The sequence below is a fragment of the Mandrillus leucophaeus genome, unplaced genomic scaffold, assembly GCF_000951045.1.
Source record: "Mandrillus leucophaeus isolate KB7577 unplaced genomic scaffold, Mleu.le_1.0 Scaffold109, whole genome shotgun sequence".
In the NCBI taxonomy this organism is placed as follows: Eukaryota; Metazoa; Chordata; class Mammalia; order Primates; family Cercopithecidae; genus Mandrillus; species Mandrillus leucophaeus.
The window spans coordinates 2,033,887-2,060,732 of NW_012099098.1; the positions used below are offsets into that span (position 1 = coordinate 2,033,887).

The 26,846-nt window shown below is 44.9% G+C and overlaps 1 protein-coding gene across 3 annotated transcripts in view; it reads right to left on the reverse strand.

Moving 5' to 3' along the window:
• GARNL3 (GTPase activating Rap/RanGAP domain-like 3) overlaps positions 1-26,846 on the reverse strand; it is a 179,250-nt gene that overhangs the window by 24,794 nt on the left and 127,610 nt on the right. For all 3 annotated transcript variants that reach the window (XM_011988461.1, XM_011988456.1, XM_011988469.1), the window contains 5 exons: positions 23,698-23,796; positions 23,221-23,337; positions 22,151-22,326; positions 20,256-20,414; positions 11,950-12,016 (listed from right to left, as the gene is read on the reverse strand). In XM_011988461.1, coding sequence (XP_011843851.1) covers positions 11,950-12,016; positions 20,256-20,414; positions 22,151-22,326; positions 23,221-23,337; positions 23,698-23,796 — 618 coding nt within the window. The remainder of the gene's footprint in view (positions 1-11,949; positions 12,017-20,255; positions 20,415-22,150; positions 22,327-23,220; positions 23,338-23,697; positions 23,797-26,846) is intronic.

Genomic DNA, 26,846 nt, shown 5'->3' on the forward strand with positions numbered 1-26,846 from the left:
AGCGATTCTCCTGCCTCAGCCTCCCAAGTAGCTGGGATTACAGGCACACGCCACCATGCCTGGCTAATTTTTGTATTTTTAGTAGAGATGGGGGTCTCACCATGTTGGCCAGTCTGGTCTCAAACTCCTGACCTCAAGTGATCTGCCCACCTTAGCCTCTCAAAGTGCTGGGATTACAGGTGTGAGCCATCGCGCCTGGCTTTAATGTCGTCCTTAGAAAGGCTCTCTCCACCGCTAAGAGTTGGTACACAGTGGTTCATATTTTCTTTTATAAATTTCAGAAACTGACTTTTTATATTTCACTTTTAATTTATTTAGAACTAAAAACAGAGGCATATATTTACTTTCTCCAAAAGTTTGTCCAATTGTCCCAACGTTATTTTTTAAAAAATTCATCATGTCTCTACAGATTTGAAATGCTACTTTCATCGTGTACATTTTATATATACTTGAGTTTATTTCTGGACTTTATTCTGTTGTATTGAGTGGCTTATCTATTCTTGCACCGGCATCACAGTGTGCTAATTATTGTAGCTTTGCAATAAATTACAATTTTGAAGAAATAACCATCCTTCATGACAAATCTTTTAAAAAAATTTCTGGCAAATCATTCATCTAATCACTCAGCAGATATTTATGGAGTGCCTACTATGTGCCAGGCATAAAGAGAAAAGAATTGGGATTCTGTCTGGAATCACAGTAATTTACTTCATCTGAGGAGAAATACACATCTTTGCAAGATGAAGTCTTCCCATTCAGTAGCATAGTATATTTGTCCATTTGTTCAAACTTCTTCTTAGATTCTGCAGTGATGTTGGATTGTCCTTGTCCCAAAATCCATGAGGGTTGGGACCCTTTTGTGGAGGCTAGTTTTTAAAAAACTATCCAATACCTTCTATACTTACTGACTCAATCAGATTTTCTGCCATTTTTTAGGACAATTTTAGGAATTTATTTTCAACTACAAAATTGTTCCTCTTACCTAGATTTCAAAACTTACCATATTTCATTGAATCTAGGATGTCACTGAATAAAAGATGTACCGTTTTTCTGGCAAAAGTAATAAGATACATCATTTAAAACGTCTCATCAAAAAAAAGAAAGAAAGAAAGAAAGCTGTCCACTATAATTAAAAGATGCATGCTAAATTCAGAGATGTTAAAATGTTAAGAGGCCGGGTGCAGTGACTCATGCCTCTAATCCCAGCACTTTGGGAGGCCAAGGCAGGTGGATCACTTGAGGTCAGGAGTTTGAGACCAGCCTGACTGACATGGTGAAATTCCGTCTTTACCAAAAATACAAAAATTATCCGGGCATGGTGGTGAGTGCTTGTAATCCCAGCCTACTTGGGAGGCTGAGGCATGAGAATTGCTTGAACCCAGGAAGCAGGGGTTGCAGTGAGCCAAGATCACGCCACTGCACTCCAGCCTGGGTGACAGAGTGAGACTCTGTCCCTAAAACAAACTAACAAAAAAAAGATGTCATTGGAGGTTACAGTCATCAGAAGGCTTGACTTGGGTCTACTTTCAAGATGGCACACTCACATGGTTCTTGGCAGAGGCCTTAGTTCCTCACCACAGGGACCTCTCCCTTGAGCTGCTTGAGTGTCCTCAGGACATGGCAGCTGGCTTCTCCAGAATGAGCGACACAAGAAACAATAAGGCAACTACAATGCCTTTGTTGATCTAGTCTCAGAGGTTGCATACCTTCACTGCTACCATATTCTGTTTGATAGACAGGAATCACTAAGTCCAGCCTGCCTACAAAGGAAGAGGAATGATCTCCACCTCTAGGGAAGAAGTATCAAAGAACTTGCGGACATATTTTAAAACCTCCACAATGGACATTTGTGTTGTTTTCAGTTTTGGGCTAATACAAATAATGCTACTATGAATATTTGGATACAAATCTTTGTGGGGACATACAAATGCTTTTTTTTTTACCCCCTGAGACAGAGTTTGCTCTGTCACCCAGGCTGGGGTGCAGTGGCACAAGCTTGGCTCACTGCAACCTCTGTCTCCTAGGTTCAAGCAATTCTCCTGCCTCAGCCTCCCGAGTAGCTAGAATTACAGGCACCTGCCACCGCGCCTGGCTAATTTTTTTTGTATTTTTAGTAGGACAGGGTTTCACCATGTTGACCAGGCTGGTCTTGAACTCCTGACCTTAGGTGATCCACTTGCCTTGGCCTCCCAAATTGCTGAGATTACAGGTGTGAGCCACCGTGCCTGGCCTGTGCTTTCATTTCTTTTGCATCCATTCCTAGAAGTGGAACGGCTGGGCCATATGGTGAGTGAATGTTTAACTTTTTGAAGAACTGTTTTCCAAAGTGATTATACCAATTTACATTTCCACCAGCCACACATGAGAAAGCCATTTTCTTCACATCCTTACCAACACTGATTACGAGCAATCGTTTTCATTTTAGCCATTTCATAGCTGTGTGATGGTATCTCATCGTAGTCTTTAAAAAAAATTTTTTTTTTGTAGAGATGGAGTCTCACTATACTGCCCAGGCTAATCTTGAACTCTGGCCTCAAGTGATCCTCCCATCTCAGCCTCCCAAAGTGTTGGGATTACAGGCGTAAGCCACTTTGTCCAGCCCTCATTGTGGTTTTAATTTGCATTGCCCTAATAGCTACTGATATTGAACATCTTTTCATGTGCTTGTTTACCATCCACAAATCTTCTTTGATGGAATATCCGATTAAGTGTTTTGCCCTCTTTTTAACTGGGTTATTTTCTTATTATTGAGAGTTCTTTATATTTTCCCTTTACAGTCCTGTATGAGATAGGTGATTTGCAAATATTTTCTCTCTGTGCCTTTTCATTCGCTTGTTTTTCAAAGAGGTTCTTACTTTTAATGAAGTTCAATTTATTAATTTTTTCTTTTATGGATTATACCTTTGGTGTGGTATCTAAGAAATTTTTGCCAATCCAAGCTCATAAATATCTTCTATGCTTTCTTGTAGAAGTTTTTATTAGGCTTTAGGTTTTTCCTGTAGTTTTATGATCCATTTTGAATGAATTTCTAAATATGATGTGAGGAGCCTTTCCTTTTTTTTTTTTTGAGACAGGTTCACTCTTGTTGCCCAGGTTGGAGTGCAATGCCGCAATCTCAGCTCATTGCAACCTCCGCCTCCTGGGTTCAAGTGATTCTCCTGCCTCAGCCTTCCAAGTAGCTGGGATTACAGGCATGCGCCAGCACGCCTGGCTGATTTTTGTATTTCGTAGAGGCAAGGTTTTACCATGCTGGTCAGGCTGCTCTCGAACTCCTGACCTCAGGTGATCCACCCACCTCAGCCTCCTAAAGTGCTGGGATTACAGGCATGAGCCGCCACATCCAGCCTCTTTTTTTTTTGAGACAGAGCCTCACTGGCTGGAGTGCAGTAGCCTGATCTCGACTCACTGCAGTCTCTGCTCCTGGGTTCAGGTGATTCTTGTGCCTTGGTCTCCCAAGTAGCTGGGATTGCAGGTGTGCACCACCATGCCCAGCCAATTTTTTGTGATTTTAGTAGAGACAGGGTTTCACCATGTTGGCCAGACTCAAGTAATCTGCCCACCTCAACCTCCCAAAGTGTTGGGATTACAGGCGTCAGCCATCACGCCCAGCCAGGAGTCTTTCTAAACAGCAGCAAAATCAAAGTGGACAATATTTTTATTCACTCTTCCACCAAGAGGGAGGCAGATCATGTCTTATCTCTGCAACCTGAAAGGCCTCTTTTGTACTTTTAGGCTTTGATGTTCTTTTTTCAGAGACCAGGGTCTCACTATATTGCTCAGGCCGGTCTTGAACTCCTGGCCTCAAGAGATCCTCCTGCCTTAGCCTCTCAAAGTGCTGGGAAAACAAGTGTGAGCCACCGGACCCGGCCGATTTTATCTTTTTAAAAAGGCTGGGTGGGTGACAGTCTAACAGCATCTAGGATAAAATCACTGTAAAATAATCTTGAACTCAGCCACTCCAAGTTATAGCACCACTCACACATTTAACCTATATTCCTAAGCTGTTGTTTTGATTCCCAGAGCTCATGTAGGCCACCTGATCTCAACCTAATTCACTAAAACATCCACTCTGATGCTTGTACGCTACAGCAATAGCAATACTTGAGGCTTCTTTTCATTTGCTAGGAAGGTCCCTGGTTCCTCTGGTGGCTTGATCTTACTCACTTTAAAAGTAAAATTCGCTGAGACTTGCAATCTATGGAGTATTTGTTTTTTTTTTCTTAGGACTTAGCTTCCCAACAAGAAGTACATTCTCTTTGTTCTAAGAAAGTAGCAAGTTTTGTTTCAGCCTGAATATTTCTTCTCTGGCTTTTGAATGACATCAGGCTCACCAATTTATCTATTAGGTAACATACAACTTTCTATGCATATCCTCAAAGACAGTCTTCAAAATTTAATTCAGCTGTAATTTTGTTCTTCATAATAATGCGGTTATTATGCTATTATTAACAGCTAGGTAGCCCCTGTATCTTCTGGAGTCCACCCCTGACTCCATGCTTCCACACTGGGAAGTATATTCAAATATTAAAATTCCCAAAAGGCAATCAACACAGAAGGTTCTCTGCTTGCATTATCTGGGTACAGTTTAAAGTCTGAAGAAAAGTAGCAGCTCTAATAAAAAGCCAGTTTTGAACTGTTTCATTTTGTGTTTTTGTCTCTTAATTTGATAAACACATTCCAAAGCTGTTGCCACCAGTCTATGCAAAAACAAGTGTGTTGTTCCTTAGTGTGTCTCAACATTCAGGTAAACATATATTGCACTATGTAGAGCTAAAATTTACAAAGTAAGACCCAGGGAAACTTAAGGGGTCCCAGAGTTCTTACATAATTTTAATTTACCAGCATAAAAACTACTATTGTCCCTAAAAAATATTGTGTGCAAACCAGGTATCATTATGTGGACCACTGTTTTACAAATACAGATTAAGAATACATAGTAGACTAAAAACATATTATCTCCTATAGGAAACACTTCTCATATCCCCAGCCCCACAAACACCCATATTCTCCTACACATCTCCTATAGCACAGAGCACATTGCACCAATTTGTTTACGTGTCAAGAATCCTGGGATGGGGATGGGCAAGGATAGTGTCTTCCTCCTCTAAAATAATACCTGATATATTGTACTTCATATATATATTCTGAATAAATGAGTGAATGCTTTGAAGAAAAATGAATGAATGAATGAATGTGAGGTATGGATGAAAGTTTCTGGTTAGCCGGCCGTGGTGGCATGCGCCTGTAATCCCAGCTACTCAGGAGGCTGAGGCAGAAGAATCTTTTGGACCCAGGAAGTGGAGGTTTCCGTGAGCCAAAATCGCACCACTGCACTTCAGCCTGGGCAACAAGAGCTAAACTCCGTCTCGGGAAAAAAAAAGATTTTTTTGCATATGTCTATCCAATTACTCTGGTATCATTTGTTAAAAAAGACTCTTTGCCATTGAATTGCCTTCGCACCTTTGTCAAAAATCAATTTACCAAATACGTCTAAATCTATTTCTGGATCCTTTATTCTGTTCAATTGACAAATTTGTTTATGTAATTATATGTGATAACAAAATATATAACACATTATAATGATATAATGTTATTATGTTACTCACTTGATTAAAAAACATTTAAAATATCTTTGTTATGATGAAATAAAAAACTATGACATTGAAAATCTTGAATAAAGTCTTATGACACTTTTTCTGTAATAGCATTTTATATTCTACATAAAATTTGCCTTGAACCAAGGCACAGCTAGCAGGTAAATAGATCCCTCAATCTTCAGCCTCTTCCTCAGAACAAGACTGGTGAGCTGCTCCTGTTGTCACCCAACACTGTGACGCACACAGCCTGCACCAGCTCCTTCCGTGCTTCCCACAGAATCAGGGCACACCTTCCCCTGTCTCCAGGAGTCTCTGGAAGTCACATAGGAATTTCCTATGTGAAGGAAGGCAGGGGGAGGCAGAGCCTGGCTTGGGGAAGGGGGTCCTCACTAGGTAAAGTGAGAGGATCGCATTAGGGTTTTAGGAAGCTGACTCCAGCAGCAGTGCAGAGGGGAGAGGTGGGTTGCTCTAAGAGGGAGCCAAATTCCAAGAAATTCTGTGTGTGGTATACTGACCAGGTGAGGAGTGACTGGTCCATAAAAGATAGGCCATTTGGAATGAATCTGAACTGTGTGGAAAGACAGCTTGGAGATGGGGAGTAAAGGAAGGGAGAAGTCAATTGTGCCAACTGTGTCTCTGGCTTGGCTGATGGGTGGAGGGTGATACCCTTGCACTGGGGTGGCGCACATCAGAGCAGGAGCACGTGTGAGGAGGAAAGATCTTGAGTTCAGGGTGGACAGGCTGAGTCCGAGATGCCCTTGAGCTGCTGAAGTGGGCTGTATAGTAAGGAGTGCAATGCACTGGTACAGAGTTCAGCAGTGGGTCTGGACTGGAGAGAGCTGGGAGTCAGCAGCAGCACATTGGCGATCAAGCGTGCAGGGAAGAACGAGCATGCCAGATAGAAAGGCGAGGACAGGGCCCTCTGGAATGCCGGCGTTTAAGGGATGACTGGAGAAGAGACTGTGAAAGGCACAGCACTGAAACAAGATAGCCAGAGGAGCAGAAAGAAAGCAAGAGGTTGGGACAGAAGCTGGGAGAGAAGGAAGTCTGAAAAGGATAGTAGACAGCAAAGTCAGAAAGGTGGGGACAGAAAAGTCTCCTTGGGTAGATCTGCCTCTGATATGACTCTCTGACACAGGGCACAGGTTTGGCTCAGTCCAGCAAAGTTTATGGACACCAGCACTGTGCCAGCCGGGTCCTGGGGTCTGGGCCATGGTCTGGCCTTCTGGGTGTTTGTGGTTCACTGAAGGGGGCTGTCCCCTTTTCTTTTCATGCCATCTGCTTCCTTGTTCCCTTCTCTCTGGGCAGCACACTTTCAACAGCATCCTGTCATACGGAATCCTGTACAGTGTAACAGTTCTTTTTTTAAACTCCTGGTATCTCCCACTTCCGTGGGAGAGAGAGGTGTGGAAGCTGGAGCTTCAGATCAAGGCCTGTGCTGCGGGGCAGGAACAGGGGAGGTGACAGCGCCATCGGAAGCTCCAGGAACAAGCACCTCTCCCACCATGTCAAATCTTTTTGGAACGTCCTGGCCCATCGGGGCTTAGGGACTCCTTTGATGTGACCACTGTGCCTTGTAAAACAGTTATCTTAGTGTCTTACAGTTGTGTATCTGACACAGTGAATTAAGACAAAAAGCTAACCACAGTCAAGGGAGCCCTTACTTCCCGAGAGAACAAACGCTCCAGAGAGGACACCTTGGGCACCACGGCCACGGCCGCCTGTGGCTCTGATGCTGTCAGGTGTGGCCAATCCTCCCTCTTCCCACTGTGTCCTGATGGCTTCCACGGATGCAGGGACTTGCTCCAGCAATTCTCCCCCTTTCCCTGGCACCACTAGTCCTCCCTTCCCTATTGGAGCTTTCCCCATGGCCTTACAAACTTACTATTTATCCCACACTTCAGAAAAACAAAAAGATCCTTTGAACGCCCTTCCTGTAGCTATTACACCACACCTCTCTCTTTTTCCCTTAAAGTGAGTCTCTGAACAATCATCTGTGCTCCCAGTCTTTCTCTTCTCCCACTGCCTCGCAACCCCTGTGAACAAGTGTCCCCCCTGCTTTCCAGAGATGCCCGCTCTTGTCTTAATGACCTCCACCTCGCTGGGTCCAAGGGTCCCTCTCAGACAGGCATTGCCGGCTCTGGCGGGGGCACAGGTGAGGACGCCCTCCTTCCTGCGGGCTCCTGGTAATCCCTGCCTTTCTGGGCACTCCTCAGTCTACTTTGCTGGTGCCTCTGTCTCTCCCTTCCCCTTGGTAATTTCTTTAGTTTCATGACTTTAAACATCATTTATATGCTAATGAAAGAGCTCCAGACACAGCTCTTTCTTGAGAGCCTTGGACTTGCACATCCAGGTCCCTGGGCATCTCCACAGGGGTACGGGAAGGCATTGACGGGTCCAGGCTGAACTCTTGAGCTTTTCCTCAAACTTGCTCTTGGCCGAGCTTTCCTCATTCAGGAAGCCATGTTCTCCATTCTGCCAGCTGCTCAGGCTCCAAATTGCAGTCTTCCTTTTTTTTCCGTCTTCCTCTCACATCCCAAATTTGATTCATCAGCAAATTAGCTTGGTTCTTTTTTTTTTTTTTTTTTAACTGAACACCATTTAATAAAGAACCAGTAGTGTAAACAGGAAAGCTGCACGAAGATACCATGTTGCCGTGGAAGGCTGGTGCTTGCTGCTGGGAAGCTGAAGGCAGGGGAAGCAGCAGATTGGAGGGACGAGTACTAGATCTTGGTTCTTACATTTGAAATTTTTTTTTATTTTTTATTTTTTATTTGACAGTCTTGCTTTGTCACCCAGGCTGGAGTGCAGTGGTGCAATCTCGGCTCACAGCAACCTCCACCTTCTGGGCTCAAGTGATTCTCCTGCCTCAGACACTCCAGTAGCTAGGACTACAAGCGCGCACCACCACTCCTGGCTGATTTTTGTATTTTTAGTAGAGACAGGGTTTCCACTTTGTTGGCTAGGCTGGTTTTGAACTCCTGACCTCAAATGATCTGCCCACCTTGGCCTCTCAAAGTGCTGGGATTACAGGCGTGAGCACTGCGCTTGGTCCTTATATTTGAAATGTATTTCGGGGTGGGCGCTCACGCCTGTAATCCCAGCACTTTGGGAGGCTGAGGCAGGTAGATCACCTGAGGTCAGGACAAAATTGGCTGGGTGTAGTGACATGTGCCTGTAATACAAAAATTGGCCAGGTGTGGTGACACGTGTCTGTAATACAAAAATTGGCCGGGTGTGGTGACACGTGCCTGTAATCCCAGCTACTCAGGAGGCTGAGACAGGAAAATCGCTTGAACTCGGGAGAGAGAGGTTGCAGTGAGCCAAGACTGCGCCACTGCACTCCAGCCTGGGCGACAGAGCTAGACTCTATCTGGAAAAAAAAAAAAAAAAGAAAGAAATGCATTTCAGACCTGACCTTGTCAGCATCTCCACTGCTGTAGTTCTGGTCCTGCTGCTGTCCTCTCATCAGACATACACAGTCGCCTTCTCCCCGGTCTCCCTGCCCCTACCCCTTCAGCAAATTCCCCACAGCAGCCAGAATGCTTCTCTTCAACCTTGTGGATCCTGTTGCCTCTTTGTTATTTAGGAGGCTGAGGCAGGAGAAACGCTTGAACCTGGGAGGCGGAGGTTGCAGTGAGCCGAGATCATGCCACTACACTCCAGCCTGGGCAACAAGAGTGAAACTCCACCTCAAAAAAAAAAAAAGGAAGAAAGTCTATGAAGGTTCAAAAACTGAGTTCTGAATAAATACTCTGATGATTCTGGAATAAATAGTGGAAAAATAAAATCTTGTCATGTCAGGCAATGTATTATGGGCTTTACCGGTATCATCCTGCTTAGTCCTCACAACAGTTGTGAGAAGCAGGTTTTGTATTCTTACAATTACTTATCTGGAAGTCAAGACTTAGTGAGGTTAAATATGATCGCATCAAAAACAAGGGCACTTAGGCGAGCTTTTCTAGTTTTCCTGGCATGATTACCTTTAAAGCATCATGAGTAAACAAAAGAGTTCACCCTTAGCACTGAAAATACTTGCATTAAAGGTGAATGATTACTGGGTGCTAAGGGCAGAGCCAAGTTTTCTTTTTCTTTGTCTTTTTAAACAGTTAAAGACGGACTCTGGTAATAAAAATAGAGTTTTAATTATTTAAAAAACCCAACATTAGTAGCATATTGAACTATTTATACTATTTTTCCCCTAAAGTTTACTATGTGAATATATTTTTTCAAATAACACGTAACTGAAAGTTGCAATCTCCATTGTAAAATATTTTCAACTTTAACATATCTGAGATAAAAATTCCTCCACTTAAAATTTATTTTTAATTTTGCTTTGTTTTTTAATACAGAAAAAAACTTCAATGATACAAATCAGTTTCAAATTTTGGGGAGAGCATTATCGTTCTGCAGCACCTTGTTGAAAAGGGCCTTTATTGTTCAGGCATCTGTGATCAAGTCAAGAACACAGACTAAACAGGCCAATTTCACATGTGCTGTGTGTGTAGGAATGAGTTGGAGAAGTGACCTGGATGACCGTGGGGAGAGACAACTGGTTTTATTGGGGTTGTTCACCAGATGCCTCCCAATGTCTTGGGAAAAAGAAATATAGAAAACAAAAGCCAGATTTCTGACCCAAAGAAATGGGAGGAAGTGGCATGGTTTGGGGAAGACTGAGGCTATGGGAACCTCTGAGGTTACCAGGGCCTTGACCTTGGGATGTAAAGATACAGAGATGCCAAGATACTTCTGATGTAGTGGATCTATGAAAACAGACACACACTGATCCCATCCTGAGACGAAGTCAGAGCCTGAAGCCAGAAGATGAGTAAAGCCATGGGAAATGGAACTCCCGAGGAAGGGCTCCGTGAGACCCAGAGGCTGCGGGAACCACAGCTGATGCAGCAGCCACTGAGTGAGAAGCCCGGCCTGTTCCAGTCAGCACTGACAAGTCTGGCACAGAGCCCACGGCATCCACATTTGTTTCCATGCCCTCTTTTTGTTTGGGATTAATTCTCCCTCTCTAAAAACCTGCTCTATTTTTCAGTTCTTAACTTCTCTTCCACCTAAAATCCCTTCCAGCCTTTCACACGGTTAAAGGATTAAAAAAATCCAAATCAGTTTTTAAAACATTCTGTCACAAGTTATTCTCATAGATGTCTCAATAAAGTGAAAAGAGCATACTTTAAAAAGATGAATTTCTTACAGAAGTGACTTCTACCACTCAGTCCCAACCCCTCCTTGTCCCCATAAATCTGGAGACGCAGGGCACCAGCAGCAGTGGCGGCCTGGCCCACGGGGTGTGGGAGAGTGGCCCGTTCCTGCTGCCTTAATGGGGCCCTTCTCATCACATGGGCCATTAAAGACCCGCTGTTCTGAAGAGGGTGCACAGCTCTGTGCATAAAATGTCCCCAAAGAGCAATTATTGTTGAAGAGGTTCAATCACCTTCTCCTAACTTATTCCCCATAAATCTCTAATTTTGAAAGATGATGTTTATAAAACAACCTTCTCTACTAATAATTAGCTTTCTTATATTTATTAATCAAAGATTAATCAAAACATCTGACCCAGCATCGTCACTCTAAATTGATAAAATCCTAGGCTGAAAAACATGTTTTATGTCTTGTTAGACTGGGCAGCTTTATCCAGGAAAATAGCTTACTTCTTTTCTTTTAGCCTTAAAAAATCCTTTTTATGAAAATGTATTATAATATTAGCTTTTGAAATGCTGAATATCCTTAAAGATACTATTTGATACCTTCGGTCTGCCCAACACCTACCCTGCCACCTAATCCAAACTAACCCAACTGAGGCCAGATACCCTGGGTTGAGGCTGATTTCATTAATACCTGAGAAACAGCAAAATATAGAATAGTGACAGTGGTTAGTTAAAATTGTGGGTGCTGGAGTCAAGACAGCACCAGATGCAAACCCTGGCCCTGCTGCTTAGTAGCCACAAGACCTTGAACGAGTTCACCTCTCGAGGCCTCAGTTGCCTCATCTCTAAACTGAGGATAATAACTGAGCCTGCTGCGGGCATTCATTGTGAGAATCAAGTGAGACAATGACCACAGCATACGGAGCACAGCACCTGGCACACAGTAAGGGCCCCCTAACTGGAAGCCACTGTCATCACCGGCGCATCCTGGAAATAGCACCACAAGCGCCAGTTCTTGTACTGTGTCACCAAGAGGCCTGGTGTGCAGAAGGTATTTTTCCGTTCCTTCCTGGAAGGCAATTACAAACCCACGAATGATACACTGAGTAAATCTAAGGACAATCTTTTTAAATTGCCCAGAAAAAAACCAGTCCATTTTAGCAAATAAAGATAAAAGCACATCCTTAACTTACAGTTGTAACACAACAGCAAACCAGCTTCTCCATCTTCGTACACATCAATAGCTGCAACAAAATTAACCTGCAATGATAACGGGCAACGGTAGTGGGCAGGCTGGATGCTGACCCTGTGAAAAGACTTTTTCAAGTTGTGAGCGTTTGCGGGGGCCGTGGCCCTCTGTGATGCAGGTGCCACGGGGTCATGTCTGCCCCACCAGCACCCACAATGCACATCGGGGGCTGGGATTATAATACAATGGAGGTGAGAAAGAAAAGAAAAGAAAAAGGAAAGACAAGTCTCTCCATTCTTTCTTCTCTGGGACTTTCTCATCATCTTTTCATAGCCGTTGAGAAGCTCTGTGTTTGGTATGTCTCCTCTCTCTATTGAAATGCCTCAGGTTTATATGTTGTGCTCCAGCTCCCAGAGCATTTTCACATGAGTTGTTCATTTCACTCTCACATTAACCCAGAAAGTACTAGGCTGGTGCAAAAGTAATTGCGGTTTTTGCCATTATTTCCAATGGCAAAAACTGCAATTACTTTTGTATCAACCTAATATTATTGGCATTATGGTATAATTATCATTTTACGGAAGATGAAAGTGAGGCTCAGGGTGAAGTCACTTAAGTCCCTTGGCTGGTACACGCCACAGCCAACATCTGAAGTAAGATTCCGGTTCTCTTCCAACCTTACTGCTCTCGTACCTCCAGTGAGGCAATCCTTCTGCCTCCAACAGATAAAGCCTGTGCAACTTAAAATCGCCACGGCATGTCTTCACACTTCTATTCTTTCTCTGTTCTTCATGTCAAGAGAGGCAGCATGGTGCAATGAAAAGGGTGTCAGAACACCTAGTTCTGTGGTCTGGGGCAAACTCCTCTCTCTGGGCCTCAGTTTCTGCATTTGAGAGGAGGGCACTCAACCTGATGGTGTCCTTGGTCCTTCTTGATTTTCAAATCTCCAGCCCTCTAAGAGCCTCCTGCTCCTTTTACTTCCTGACTTGTATTCTCAACCCTTAGAGCCTGGCCTCCCGTGCTTCCAGGAAAACCACCCTCTGAGCTCAGCCAAGATCTCCCTCTCCCTAACCGAAGGCCTGGGCCACTGCTCATCTGTCCATCCTGTCCTCTGCAGCCTCTGACGGGTGACATCTTCTGCCTCCTGCCCTCTCTCCCACCTCAGATTATTCTTCAATTTCTTGGCTCTTCTCTCCTTAGTAAAACCCCACCTTCACAGCTCCAAATTTCACTTTGTGCTCAAAACCCTAAACCACGGGCTCAGGCACACATTCTCCCCGGGGCCGCAGCCCCTAGACTGTATCATTTGTTCTCAGATGCAACTGATTCCACATCCAAGTCATTAAAAGCAGGAGGTAGTGGGTTGGGGGTTGGGGGGTTGGAGGGGCACAGACTGGGCAGACAGACAGGAGATCAAGCCCTGTCTAGGCCAGTTACTGCCTCTGTGGTGTGTGGCAAATGGCTTAGCCTCTGGCCTTAGGTGTTTGTCTGTAAAGCAGGCATAATGAGAACACTGACCTTGCTGGATTGTAATGGGAATTCAGTGAGACAAGGCAGAGATTTTAGCACAGGGCCTCACGCATCATGAGCACTCAATGAAGGCTACTGGCTTTTTATCTTCCACACAACCAGCTTTCCTTCTAAACCTCCTCCTTTTTGTTAGCATATCTATTCTCAAAGTCTCAGAGCCACCTCCAACCCAAGTCCAGCAGCAGCCTCTTCACACACTTTCTCAGGTGTCTTTTTTGTGCCCCTGCTGCTGTTCTAGGCTAAGCCCTGACCTGCCCGCAGAAGCACCATGTTGTGGGCTCCTGCTGGCTCCCCTTTCCCAGCCCTTCCATCCACACTGTGCTCCTCCCACTGGCCCTGCACTGACTGACCCTCCTCTTCACTGGTGTCACCAGAACACAGCCTTCACCTCTAAATGGTCTCATTATGGTGCCAAGGCCCCAACTGGCCATCCTCAGCCAGGGCCACTGCCTGGGCTTGGGTGCCCCTTCCAATGGAACCCCCAGTTCTCTCCCATCTGTCATTATCTGGCACTGTACTCGGTGCCATTAGGATACAGAAAAGAATAAAGAATAAGGTGAGGTTCCACCCCTTAAGAAAAAAAAAAACAGAAAAGCACATAAGTACACAAAACAAGGTATAATGGGGCAAATGCCTCAAGCAAAAGTTGCGGGAGCTCAGCGGGGAGTGACAGTGAGGACCAGTGGCCAAGAGCTCCAGCACTGGCATTGGAGAGAGCTGGGGGTTGTCAAACCCGAAATAATTCCCATGGCTCCTATCATGCCCCATGTTTTACGCTCTCTGCAGAGTGTGCCTCACCCTCTGGTGCTCTCTTGTCTGTTTGTTCCCTGTGGCTCCCCTCCCCATGAGAGCTAAGGCTCATGACGCAAAGGCCTGTCTGTGCTGCTCACTGCTGGCCCCTCAGCATCCAGATCAGGGTCTGGCGGGTGGCAGGCACAGAATAAACTCATCGGATGGACAAGGGAGTAAATGAAGTCCCAGCTCCATCACTTCAGAGGCGTGCACACTCACGCCGGTTGTTTCCCCTCTCGGACCTTCAGTTTCTTCATTTGTAACATGGTAGAAAATAAGAATATCTGGGCCTACTGGCTTGAGGACTCCAGGAGGTAACTTATCTAAGCACCTGGCACAGGGCCTGGAGCTTGGTAAATGCTCATCTTGGCTGATATCATTATTTAGATAAGGAACCAGCACCAAAGGGTATATTACATGAAGGACAGTCCTTGAGTACCCTCTGACCCCAGAAAGGAGCCTTCCTGGCTCCACCACTTTGACCTATAATCACTTCCTCTTCAGACGCCCCTGTACATGTCAGTTTTACTTCACTATCTCAGCTAGAGGCTTCGTGCAGCACCCTGTCTGCTCTGCCAGACTGGGAGCTTCTCCACAGGAGGGGCCAAGTGCTACCAGCTTTGTGGCTGGACCTGCCATCCCCACCAGCTGTGGGAACACGGTCTCTGGAGTCAGCCAGCTGGGATCCAAGTCCTGCCTCTGCCACTTACTAGCTGTGTGCTCTGGGGTAAATAAGTGACTTCTTCTTTCTGACTTCAGTTTCCTTTTCAATAAAAATGGAGAAATGGGCCAGCCGTGGTGGCTCACTCCTGTAATCCCAGTACTTTGGGAGGCCAAGGTGGGCCTGAGGTCAGGAGTTCGAGACAAGCCTGGCCAGCATGGCGAAACCCCATCTCTACTAGATGTGGTCGCGGGCACCTATAATCCCAGCTACTTGGGAGGCTGAGGCAGGAGAATCTCTTGAACCCGGGAGGTGGAAGTTGCAGTGAACCGAGATCGCGCCATTGCACTCCAGCCTGGGGGACAAGAGTGAAACTCTGTCTCAAAAAAAAGGAGAAATGAAGAGCCCCTCCAAGACATAATGCTTATGACATGCACTGACCCAGGGCCTGGTACACAGAGGTGGCCATTCAATGGTGGCCACAATTATTATAATTATGGGAGGGTTGACTGCAGTGGGAAAGGTGGAACTAGACAGCCTTTCAGTTTAGAGATAAGGCCTGTGTGTGTGTTTGGGCTGGGGTGAGGGAGGGTAGTAGTGATGACAGGTATGGAGGAAGTTCAGGCAGACTTTTAGACCGACATCTGTGCACAATGACCACAGACACCAGGGGGGTACTTGGCATCAAGTAAGTCTACCAAGGGGCTCCAACGCTGTGCTGACAGGCAGACAAACGTGGCAATATTCGGAGAGTTGGGCTTCAGGGCAGGTGGTGGCAGGCTTCAGCCCCGGGGCCAGGATTCAGGAACAGGCTTGGACTTAACCACTTCCTCCTCAGGCATGCCACAGCACTTTATTATTCAGACCTTTATTAACACTTATCACAATGAGACCTACTTTATGCTTTGATACAGGTGTCTGTCTCCACCTTGGGACAGGGGCCTGGCGGGGTTCTTGCTCCTAGAGATCCTGATATGACAGGTCTGGCGTAGGACATAGGCATTAAATCCTTATTTCGTAAGTTTGATTAAAAATAAGTAGTTCTGGCTGGGCATGGTGGCTCATGCCGGTAATTCCAGTCCTTTGGTAGGCCAGGGAGGGAGAATTGAACTACGATTGCACCACTGCACTCCAGCCTGGGACAGAGCAAGACCCTGTCTCTCTCTCTCTTAAAAAAAAAGTAGTAAGTAGTTCATTTTATTGGTATTTTAAAATGATAACAAATAATATATGGTGGTTGTAAAGATTCAAAACACAGACTTGTAACAAGTGAAGTGGGAACTGTGCCTCCCCTAGCTGGCTCTGCCTTCAGCCCTCCCTGTGCTTCTGGGCTCAGCCCCCAGCTGAGAACCACCGGATTCTGGGCAGATGTCAAGATGAGGACCTGAGCCCTCCCATAAACCAGGGACCCAGATCCCATGACCACGCCTGCAGTTCCTCCCAGAGGAGCCCTTGGTTTTGGGAACGAGGTCAGTGCTGTGTGGCTAGAGCAGCGGCAGTGGGTCACAGCAGGCCCACTGGTACAGTGAAGTTGACAGTGACTTTCAGAATGTTGCTTTAGTGCTTCTTAAACATTTCCTCTGTTGAGCTAGGATTGTAATAGAACCCGAGGTGGGTAGAAGCCTGAAATAGGGACCAAGTGGTCCTGCCTAAGAGAGGAGGAATGGCAGCAGGAAGCGAGGCCTGCCCAGTTAACACTGGTGCCCGCAGAGGCGGGCAGGCAGTAAGTGTAGACGGAATGGAGATGAAATTCCAATGACCCAGGCTGTGTCCCCACTGCCCTGCGTGCTGAGCTGCAGGAACATCTTGGTAAAAAGCTAGTCCTGTTCCCACAAGGCCTACTTCTAACCAGCTATTAGAAAACATATAGCTCATTATCTTCTTCATTTTCTTAGGGCTCATCTCCCCAGTCAGACAGTACACTCCCTGAAAGATGAGTGAGTGCATCGGACTAAGCACCTGTGCCTGCTGGGAGCCGTGCAGTTGCCATTCTACCACGGGAGGGCTGTGCACGCTGATCCTCTCAGAGCCAGGAACTAGGAAAGGTTTTTTTTTTCCTTAAAATTTTTATTTTCTTGGCCGGGTGCAGTGGTTCACACCTGTAATCCTAGCACTTTGGGAGGTGGAGGCGGGAGGATCACAAGGTCAGGAGATTGAGACCATCCTGGCCAACACGGTGAAACCCTGTCTCTATTAAAAATACAAAACTTAGCTGGACAGGGTGGCCGTGCCAGTAATTTCAGCTACTCGTGAAGCTGAGGCAGGAGAACCGCATGAACCAGGGAGTTGGAGGTTGCAGTGAGCCAAGATCGCACCACTGCACTCCAGCCTGGGCGACAGAATGAGACTCCGTCTCAGTAAATAAAATACAAATTTTTTTTTTCTCTTAGGAAAAAACTTTGTATATTTGTCTTTTTTGTTTTTTTTGAGACAGAGCCTTGCTCTGTCGCCCAGGCTGGAGTGCAGTGGCCGGATCGCAGCTCACTGCAAGCTCCGCCTCCCGGATTCACGCCATTCTCCTGCCTCAGCCTCCTGAGTAGCTGGGACTACAGGCGCCCGCCACCTCACCCGGCTAGTTTTTTGTATTTTTTAGCAGAGGCGGGGTTTCACCGGGTTAGCCAGGATGGTCTCGATCTCCTGACCTCGTGATCCGCCCGTCTCGATCTCCTGACCTCGTGATCCGCCCGTCTCAGCCTCCCAATGTATATTTGTCTTTTAAAAAGCACATTGAAGAAAGGACAGAAAACTTGAGAGTCATTCCTGACAGCCATCCAAAAAACAAAACACAGAAGTCATCAAAGAAAATGGTTCTTAACCCAATTTATCCAGGGTCTTTACAAATCATAGGAAAAAGAAATCCTATACTGAATTATAGGACATTAAATATAGGTAAATAATAAAAAGATCATATAAAAGAAATTTAATAAAATGATTTTTTCTCTATTGCTACCCTGATGAGTAAGTAAACTGCACAATTTTCAGCCACTTAAGCATGATTTATTTTAAAATAGAACTTGTCAGAAACCTTCTCTGAAATAAGGTGAGGACTTTTCCACTACCAAAAGCTGGCTAAGTCTTAAGAAACTAGTTGTCAGGAAAAGGACTGATTGAACAAGGACCTGCTGCACCACGGCATTTCTGCTTTGTTTGGCTGCTCACACAGTTTTGAGAAGGAAGAAGGGGGTGGGAACTTCTTTTTTTTTTTTTTTTTTTTTTTGAGACAGAGTCTCACTCTGTCGCCAGGCTAGAGTGCAGTGGCACAATCTCGGCTCACTGCAACCTCCGCCTCTTGGTTTCAAGTGATTCTCCTTCCTCAGCTTCCCGAGTAGCTGGGATTACAGGTGCGTGCCACCAGGCCTGGCTAATTTTTGTATATTTAGTAGAGATGGGGTTTCGCCATGTTGGCCAGGCTGGTCTCGAACTCCTGACCTCAGGAGATCCACCCGCCTCGGCCTCCCAAAGTGCTGGGATTACAGGTGTGAGTCACTGTGCCTGGCCAAGGGGGTGAGAACTTTTAAAGGACAAACCAGGGCCCCTACTCCTCAGAAGTCTGGGTGGGAAGACATGCTGGTCCAGGGATGCCCAGGCAGTGGGGGGTTGGGGGGTGAGGGGAGTGGGTGACATTCCTCTCAGCTTTAAATTAGGAAGTTTCAGGACCTACTCCTTCTCCTAGGTCTATATTAGTATCACCTGAGGGCAGACTTAAAAAATATTGGCTCCCAAGTACCACACACCTCCAGATTCTGATATAATTGGCTTGGCCTGGGGTCAGACACTGATCTTTTTAAAGCTCTCCAAGGGATGACAGCCAGGGCTGCAAAGCAATGAAATATACCAGGGATTCCCAACTTGGCTAAATATTAAAATTATCTGGGGACCATTTAAACATACCCAAACCCATGCCACACTTCAGACCCAGGAAATCCCTGGAGGAGCAACACAGGCAGTAGTAGCTTTTCAAATTTCTCAGATGACTCCAATTGCAGACAAGTCTGGTCACCACCAATATAGATAAGAGAAATGACAGACCACTCTGTGATCAATAACAGCTAAAGACAAGAAGGTCTCCTAATTACATCTAGATTTTTCTATTTCTGATTTTTCTGTTTCTTAAAATCTTGTTCTAATTAGGTCTTAAGTCTTCCTAAAATAGTAATTAGCAATTTTAATGAATATTTATATGGAGCATATTTCCAATTAATACAAACTGTAAAGCAAAATTGGAAGAATTCCGCAGTCTCTTTGATTTAGCTGAACAGAACTGGAGGTAGCCTGTGGGTCCAGAAGCCCTCACTAGGAACTACAGTCTCCCTGGAGCGGACATCCCCATTCTGTGGTTTCCTCGGTACCTAGGCCAGAATACTGGCTTGCACTGCATGATGCAAACCTCAATGGCTCACTGACAGTGGGCCTTGTCCTGCCTCATAGAGATACATGGGCTGAAGAGCTCTGTGATCTGCTAATGTCAGTGTCAGTGTTGAACGATCACCAGCGACAGGCTGCCAGGCCTCAGGGTGGTGAGTGCTCACCACTGTCCAGTGGGCACCAAGGTTTAAACCCCACACAGTCACCTTTAGAATATGAGTGCAGTTTTGGGTGGCCCTAGATTTTGTGCCACACTAGGACATCCTTGTTCTCTGTGTATCAGGCCAGGGGTGTAGACTCTTAGGGCAGATCTGCCCGCTCACTCTCTCCTAATGGGTTTCCACCCCTTCTTCCTTTCCTACTGGGCTTTTAAGGGAGTAGGGAGGGTGCTGTACCCACTCTGGCCACCCAGTCCCCAAAATGAGAGTCTGCAGTCCCTCAGAGGTCAAGCTTATTCTCCAAGTGCCCTCCCAGGACAAATCATCTAACAAATGCTCTCACTTATTTAGTTATTATATTCAGTCAAAATTTTGACTCTTCATGTCTTTTTTTTTTTCTTTTTTTTAAATTTTAAATACAGACAAGGTCTTGCCATGTTGCCCAGACTGGTCTCAAACTCCTGGGCTCAGGCAATCCTCCTGCCTTGGCCTCCCAAAGTGCTGGGATTACAGGCGTGAGCCACTGTGCCTGGCCTCTTCATGTCTCTTTTATTTGGAAGGATGGAGTGGCAAGGAAAGATCTGAAAACTAAACAGGGCAGTCACATGATAATACATAGAACCATTCTGACCTATAAAAATGGCAACTTCACATAGCTCAGTCTAAATAGTGAATCACACAATACTGATGTGATGAATAGTACATAACTTTAAAGAAATCCAAATCATGGCATCTCAGGGTTAGAAGACACAACGATGATTAGTCTTTTCTGATTCCCACTTGTCCCCACAACCGCTGGCTTACCCTGTTGGCCTCCACGTGGTGGAGCCTGAAGGCTTCTCCTGTGCTCTCGTTCACCACATCAAACTGGTGTCGATAAGCCACACAGATGAGATTGTCACTCTCTTCAGCTGGCCCATCCACTAAGGTCATCACCACGGGAGAGTCGGACAGACAGATCTCCTGTGTGGTTGGTGAGGATACAAGAGACGGGTGAGAACAGAGCAGCCAGCTCCATGTCAAGCCCCACTGCCCATTCCCTCCTTTCAGAGACCACCTTCTCCAGGCTCCTGCAGAGCCTTGTGCTACAGGGAAGAAGGGACAAGAGAGGAAAGTGCCAGGGGTCACAACAGACATCTCCTTCCCATAACCTGTCCTCAAGACTCAGGCCTCTGTCTACTGGAAAGGGCCGAGGCCAGGAAACAATTTAACAAAATGGAATCAACAGTATGGTCTGCTTTGTCTGGTCTTGTCCTGGGATTCAGTGATAGTATTAATAATTGCTAACTAATCTATTTGTGTACTTAACATATGCTAGGCACTGTTCTCATTGAATCCTACTTATAAGGTAGGTACAGCTACTATTCTGTCTTAAAGGTGAGGAAACTGAGGCTTAGAAGTCAATCACAAAGTTTACACAGGGTAGAGTTAAGATAAAAACTCAGGAAATGCCATTTCAGTGCTCATATTACATAAATGTATATGCTGCATGTAAATCTGCATTAAAATAGCTAATCACTATACGAAGAAAGCTAACACCTAACTAGAGCAAGATTTTAACGTGTTTTAACTTAACTGTCATGCTGCTCTGTCCCCTGAAGTTGAACATTAGCAGAAATTCATAGGCATAATTCAAAAGGCTTTAACTCTAGGCAAAAAATAATTTCTCAGCTCACCAGTAGAAATACTCCATCTCAGTGGCCAATGTTAGATATATTCCATACCTTAATGTACCCTAGTCTTTAAAAGGTAAGAGATGGTGACGTCAGGGAGGGAACTTGAGCCTGGAGGAGGTTTCTCTCACAAGGCTCCCCTTCAATCTCCCAGCAAATCCTGCTGACTGAGGCAAGCAGGAAAGCATTGCCCACTGCTTCTTCCCATCTCTCCTGCTACCAAAGCCACCAACCTTTCTTGCCAGGATCCTGCACTGGTCTTGTTGCAGGCCTTCTTATTTCCACCCTTGGCCTCCTAAGCTCCCCTCTACCCAGAAGCCAGCACAATCTTTTCAAAACATGCCACTTCTCTGCTTCAAATCTTCCAAAGGTTTCCCATCTCACTCAGAGTCAAGGCCAAAGTCTTTGCAATGGCCTGAGGGCTCAAAAGCATATTTCCCCGTTCTCTCTGACCTGCCTGCCTTGTTCCCTCTGCTCTTGATGATGCCTTCAATAGGACCTCAGGGTCCTTGCCTGGCTGCTCCCTCTGCCTAGAATATCCTTTCCCTAGATATCCTCATCACTCACTCCCATACTTCTTTTGGATCCCTGCTCAGAGGTAACCTATTCAGAGAGGGCTTCCTGGGACATTCTTTCTGAAACAGACGTTCCCAACTCCCTGCTCTATTATCCTTTGTTCCCTGGCCCTCCTCTATATTTAATTTTCGTACTTCTTTCTGCCAGCCATCATAGCTTTATTTGCTTATTTCTGTTAACTGTCAACTGGAAAGTAAACCCCATCAGAAGACTTTGTTTTGGTCATCGCTGTGTCCTTTGTACCTAGAACAGTACCCGTAGATATTCACTGGAATCAATGAGCTGTAGCTTTAGTCTTCTGGGGGAAAAAAGAGCACCAGGGTGAGGGTTTTCCTAGTTGGCTACCAAACAGCGGAACAACCTCAGTGGGTAACAAACCCTGGGTGGAAGGACAGAGTCTGCCTCATGGCACCTTGGCTGGGAGACAGATGGTTTAAAGAGCAAACCTACCCTGATGTACTGGAATTCTTCAACAGGTGACTCAGATAGGGGAGATAACAATGAGGTGCTGCTGACCCCGCTTGGCTTGTTGTGTTTTCTTGTGATCAGTAGTAGTTTATTCCGAATTGCAACCACAATCCTCAGCTCTCTGCTGTGGTGAGTGTTAATAGCATACAGGTGGCAGCCTGGGCAGAAGAAAGAAATGATGCCCTACATGTGACAGCCAGGTGTGGAAGCCCCCAGGCCTTGGTAATTTGGCAATACCTAGGAATCCTGGAAATTAAGCATAACTCAGTGAATGGACTAAAAATATTTCTGATACTAGGCAAAACGGAGACTAGATATTAAAATTAGGTTGAGTTACAGGAAAATTAAGAAAATCCTATTCCCAGCCGGGTGCAATGGTTCACACCTATAATCCCAGCACTTAGAGAGGCCGAGGTGGGCGAATAACCTGAGGTCAGGAGTTCGAGACCAGACTGGCCAACTTGGTGGAACCCCATCTCTACTAAAAATACAAAAATTAGCTGGGCATGGTGGTGGGCGCCTGTAATCCCAGCTACTTAGGAGGCTGAGGCAGGAGAATCGCTTGAACCCAGGAGGCAGAGGTTGCAGTGAGCTGAGATCGTGCCATTGCACTCCAGCCTGGGCAACAAGAGTGAGACTCTGCCGAAAGGAAAGGAAAGGAAAGGAAAAAGGAAAAAGGAAAGGAAAGGAAGTCCTATTTCCTATATTCTAGAGTTTGTGAACTTAACTTCATACCTACTACATGGCATCAATTAAAGTAATGAGAGCTCCAGGAACCAAAGTCTAAACATTTCTTCAGTAACAGATTTGCTAACAGAGTTTAACACATCTCTAGAACCTGTTATGCAAGGCCTAGCATTTCTTCTAGTCCTCAATGTGTTTGTCTAGCTTTCAAGCTTCTTATGGAAACAGTGTTGCTATTTTTGTGATGTTTCCAAACAAAAAACAAACTAATAAGATCAAATTCCTACTCATTTTTATTTTCAGCAAAATCTGGGCAGCGTGAGGGGAAAAAAATGAATTCAATGGAATCTACCAATCTATCAAGTCACCTTTTGTTTTCTCCAACTTGTTTTCTCTGCAGTCAGACCTGCTCTTCCCAGTCTGCTTCCCCTCAAGGCCCTTTTGCAGAGCACTTAGCCTGAAGACAAAGAGGCGAGCATCTTTTCCTAGTGACATAAAAAGGGCAGAGGAGGAGATTAAATGGAAAAGTAAGGTGACCTGAAGGGCCTCCAAGGGCCGACTGTGTAGGAAAACTAGGACTGGAGATGTTCTGGAATTCGGGAGGCACCCAACACCACTTTTAACCGATAAAGCAATTACATATGCATCCCTTTCCTCCCCACCGCCCCCTGCCATGGCTTCCCTCCCCAGAGAACGAAGGGGCCACTGAGGGATCCCAAGCACTGGGCATCAGGAAAGGAAACAGCTGGCAGAGCCTATGCTGTCAGACCCCGGAGACCTGTGGTGTGGGCCACAGAAGACAACTGTTTTCCTTCTTCCACATGCCACCCGGCAGGGGATACCACCTTTGTCTGCTCTGAGAACCAGAAGGTCCAGGGTCTCGAGCACGTGCATCTGCTTCACTGGCAGAGTTCTGTCAAACACGGACACTGATGGAAGGTCATCTGGAAAAGGAAACCTGGTTACCCATCACTGCAATCCAGCCCATGCTTTCCAGAACCCACCGAATGTGCCTGTGGGTAGTTTTGAACCCAGGTTCTCTCTAGGCAAGGAAGGAAGTCAGCTTCTAGGGCTTTCATAAGCTCTACACAATACGTTCAAACACTATTCTCCTCCTAGCTCAGGAACAAGTACTGGTGCTTTCTTCCCATAGGCAATTCTATATTCCGAACTCTATATAGGGGGCATAGCAGCAGAAGCATGAGAACGCTATTTGCGTTCATCAAAGAAAAAGCAACATCTCTCAATACCATTTTTTACTAGGGTTGTACCAAAGGCCTGAACACCAAGTTAAAAAAAAAAAAAAGAGCAGCCATTTCTCTCAAGTATTTTCTTATTGTTATGTAATATTTGAAATTACATTATATCTTAGGTCATATTGTATACATCTCAAGAAAGCAAAATTAAAATTTCCTTTTGGATTTCAGATAAATACAAACACACTCTACCCTAACATGTCCTGTGTTTGTGGCAATAGTAGTTTGCCTATACATTTTCGGTATTTTTTCCCAAAGGAATAGGAAATCTCCTTTTTAGACAAAAACATAAATAAAGAGAAGTATCAACTAAATTGCCAAAATAGCAGGAAAAATGAATTGAAGTGGGAATGCTCAGGGAAATCTCCAGTAAATGGATGGTTCAAGACACTGCACTTCCACACAGGATTTGTTGTTGAGGTTACTCACTGGGAATCGAAGTTGCTAACAATTACTTTGCTCCTGGGGGCCCCGAGGACACAGGGGGCTAAAGGAATTACTAACGCTGTTCCATTCAGTTCCGAAAGCAAAAGGGTCTGTTCTGAGATGGACGGCAGAATCAGGGCAAGGCAGAGGTGTCCGGGATGGTGGAGACATTTGGGGCAGAAGTGGCTGGCCCAGTGTTCACCTGCATTTATTCTGCAAATGCTTTGCTGCAGGGTTGGATTTGTTTAAAATTTAGGAGCAAGGGGCTCTGAGGATCTTTTCTTTTCCAGAAATCTAAGTGTGGTTGGGAGTTCATCCCTTCATGGGTGGTATCCAGGAGGGAGCAGAGCTTTCACCATCAGGATTAATAACTATCCCCCAAGTGGGGGAAGGAGCTCCCACTCCTGTAGGCCTGTGAGGGCTCAGATTTGTCAGAGCACAGACTAAGCTAAGCTTAGTAATATATCTAGGGCTTGTCTCTTGTTCCTCTTAAATATTGGGGTGAATGCAAATTTTACAATAGCTCATCAACCACTTTTCTGCCTCCTCTACCCTGGGCTTCCACAAAATGGAACTAATTCTCAGGGTCTTTGTACTTCCGTTGGGGCAGACTTAATTTTTCAAAACGTGGGATGATCACCCTAATACCCATCATCATAGTTGGCTAAATAACTACAATTATTCCATTTGTGGGAGAAGAGCAGTCACAGCAGGGACAGGTAACATACACTAAGGGCTTTCTCTATGCCAGACCCTAATGCTTAGGGTTTCATGTGTTTAACTTAAATGTCCCGATGACCCTACTAGGTAGGAACTTATAATATTCCCATTGAACAAAGGAGGAGCCTGAGGCTTGGTGTTAATGACTTGTCTGAGGTCACACCTCCAGCATGTGGAGCCCAAGCCTGTGCAAGGACAAAGCCATGCTTTTCACCAGTGTTGGAACATAAACTGGGATGTTGGAGCAGCCCCATATCCCAGTGGATAGAGATGCGGCCACAGCAGCAACAGCACTCCAAGGAATTAATAAATGACAGAGGCCTTTCATTTTACATAGGAACAGAGGTATACATTGTACAGCTGCTGAGCTATGTACAGAGTGAATTAGCACTTATTCTCCATCCAGTCTTTCTCAGATGGCTGAACAAGTTTGTGTACAACACAAGAAGGAAGTGGAGGCAAGGATCTGACAGAGTGACAGGTGGATTTAATGACTGACTGATGACAATGCTTTCCTTCCTGTAATCTCTTTATGAAGAACAATCTTTTAGAACCAGCTTTTCTGTTACTGCAAAACCAAAACACATGGTGAGAGCATATTTAATCAGTATTTAGTTTCCTTTCAAAGTAGGTTTTGCTAACTTAGGATACAAAAGATCTTGATTTTTAACAATGACCTTGAAAGGAGTAGACTCTCAAGGGATACATCTAATGAAATTAAGCAAAGGCTAATGGGATAGAGTGGAACTCAGTCTGAAACAAAATGGATGGACTCACTCATGGCAACAGTTCATAATATCATTAAATGTAGACAAGAAAAAGGTAAACAAAGAAATAAGAGAATTGTGGCTTAAAAGCACAATAAGAAATACAAAGAAGGCCCTGAAGATTATTCTTTTTTTTTTTTTTTAAGCAAAAACAAACAGAAGCATCATCGTACAATAAGGACATGAAAAAACTAATTCAAATCATAAATCTAAGCCAATGGTGGGTATAAACAGCTACACCCACCATCCTGTCGAAGATGACTTCCTTCAAATTTGGAAGGAAGAATTTCCTGGCAAATCACAATACTCCTTATATCTGACATTTCTATTAAATTTTGGATCCTTAAGATAAAAATTTCAGAAAGGAACTTGGTAATTTTGGTTTGGATTTTGCATTTAAAAAAATAGAGGCAACTCAAATAGAGTATTTCGGTTTTAGGCAAGCTTACGAATAGTCATTATGAAGCACGCTTTCTCTTTCCCAAAAGGGCAAAAGGGAAGGAGTGAACATTCTTTAAATCACAAAATTTTTCATAATTATTTGCCCAGGACTATATTTTTGGAAATCTGTGTTGGAGACATTGGTAGAGTTTAATATAATGTAGTTGGTTTAGTGGAAAGAGTCCTGGACTAACAATCACATCTGGGTACCAGTTCCAGATGTGCCACTAACCAGTTGTGAGATCTTGGTTAACTCGCATCATTTATTTAGGCCTCAGCTTGTTCATCCATAAAACTACAGACTGCACTAAACCTCTAAAGTCTGTTTTTTAAATTCCTTTTGTTGTTGTTGTTTCACTTTTGGTAAGATCTAAGGATTTTATT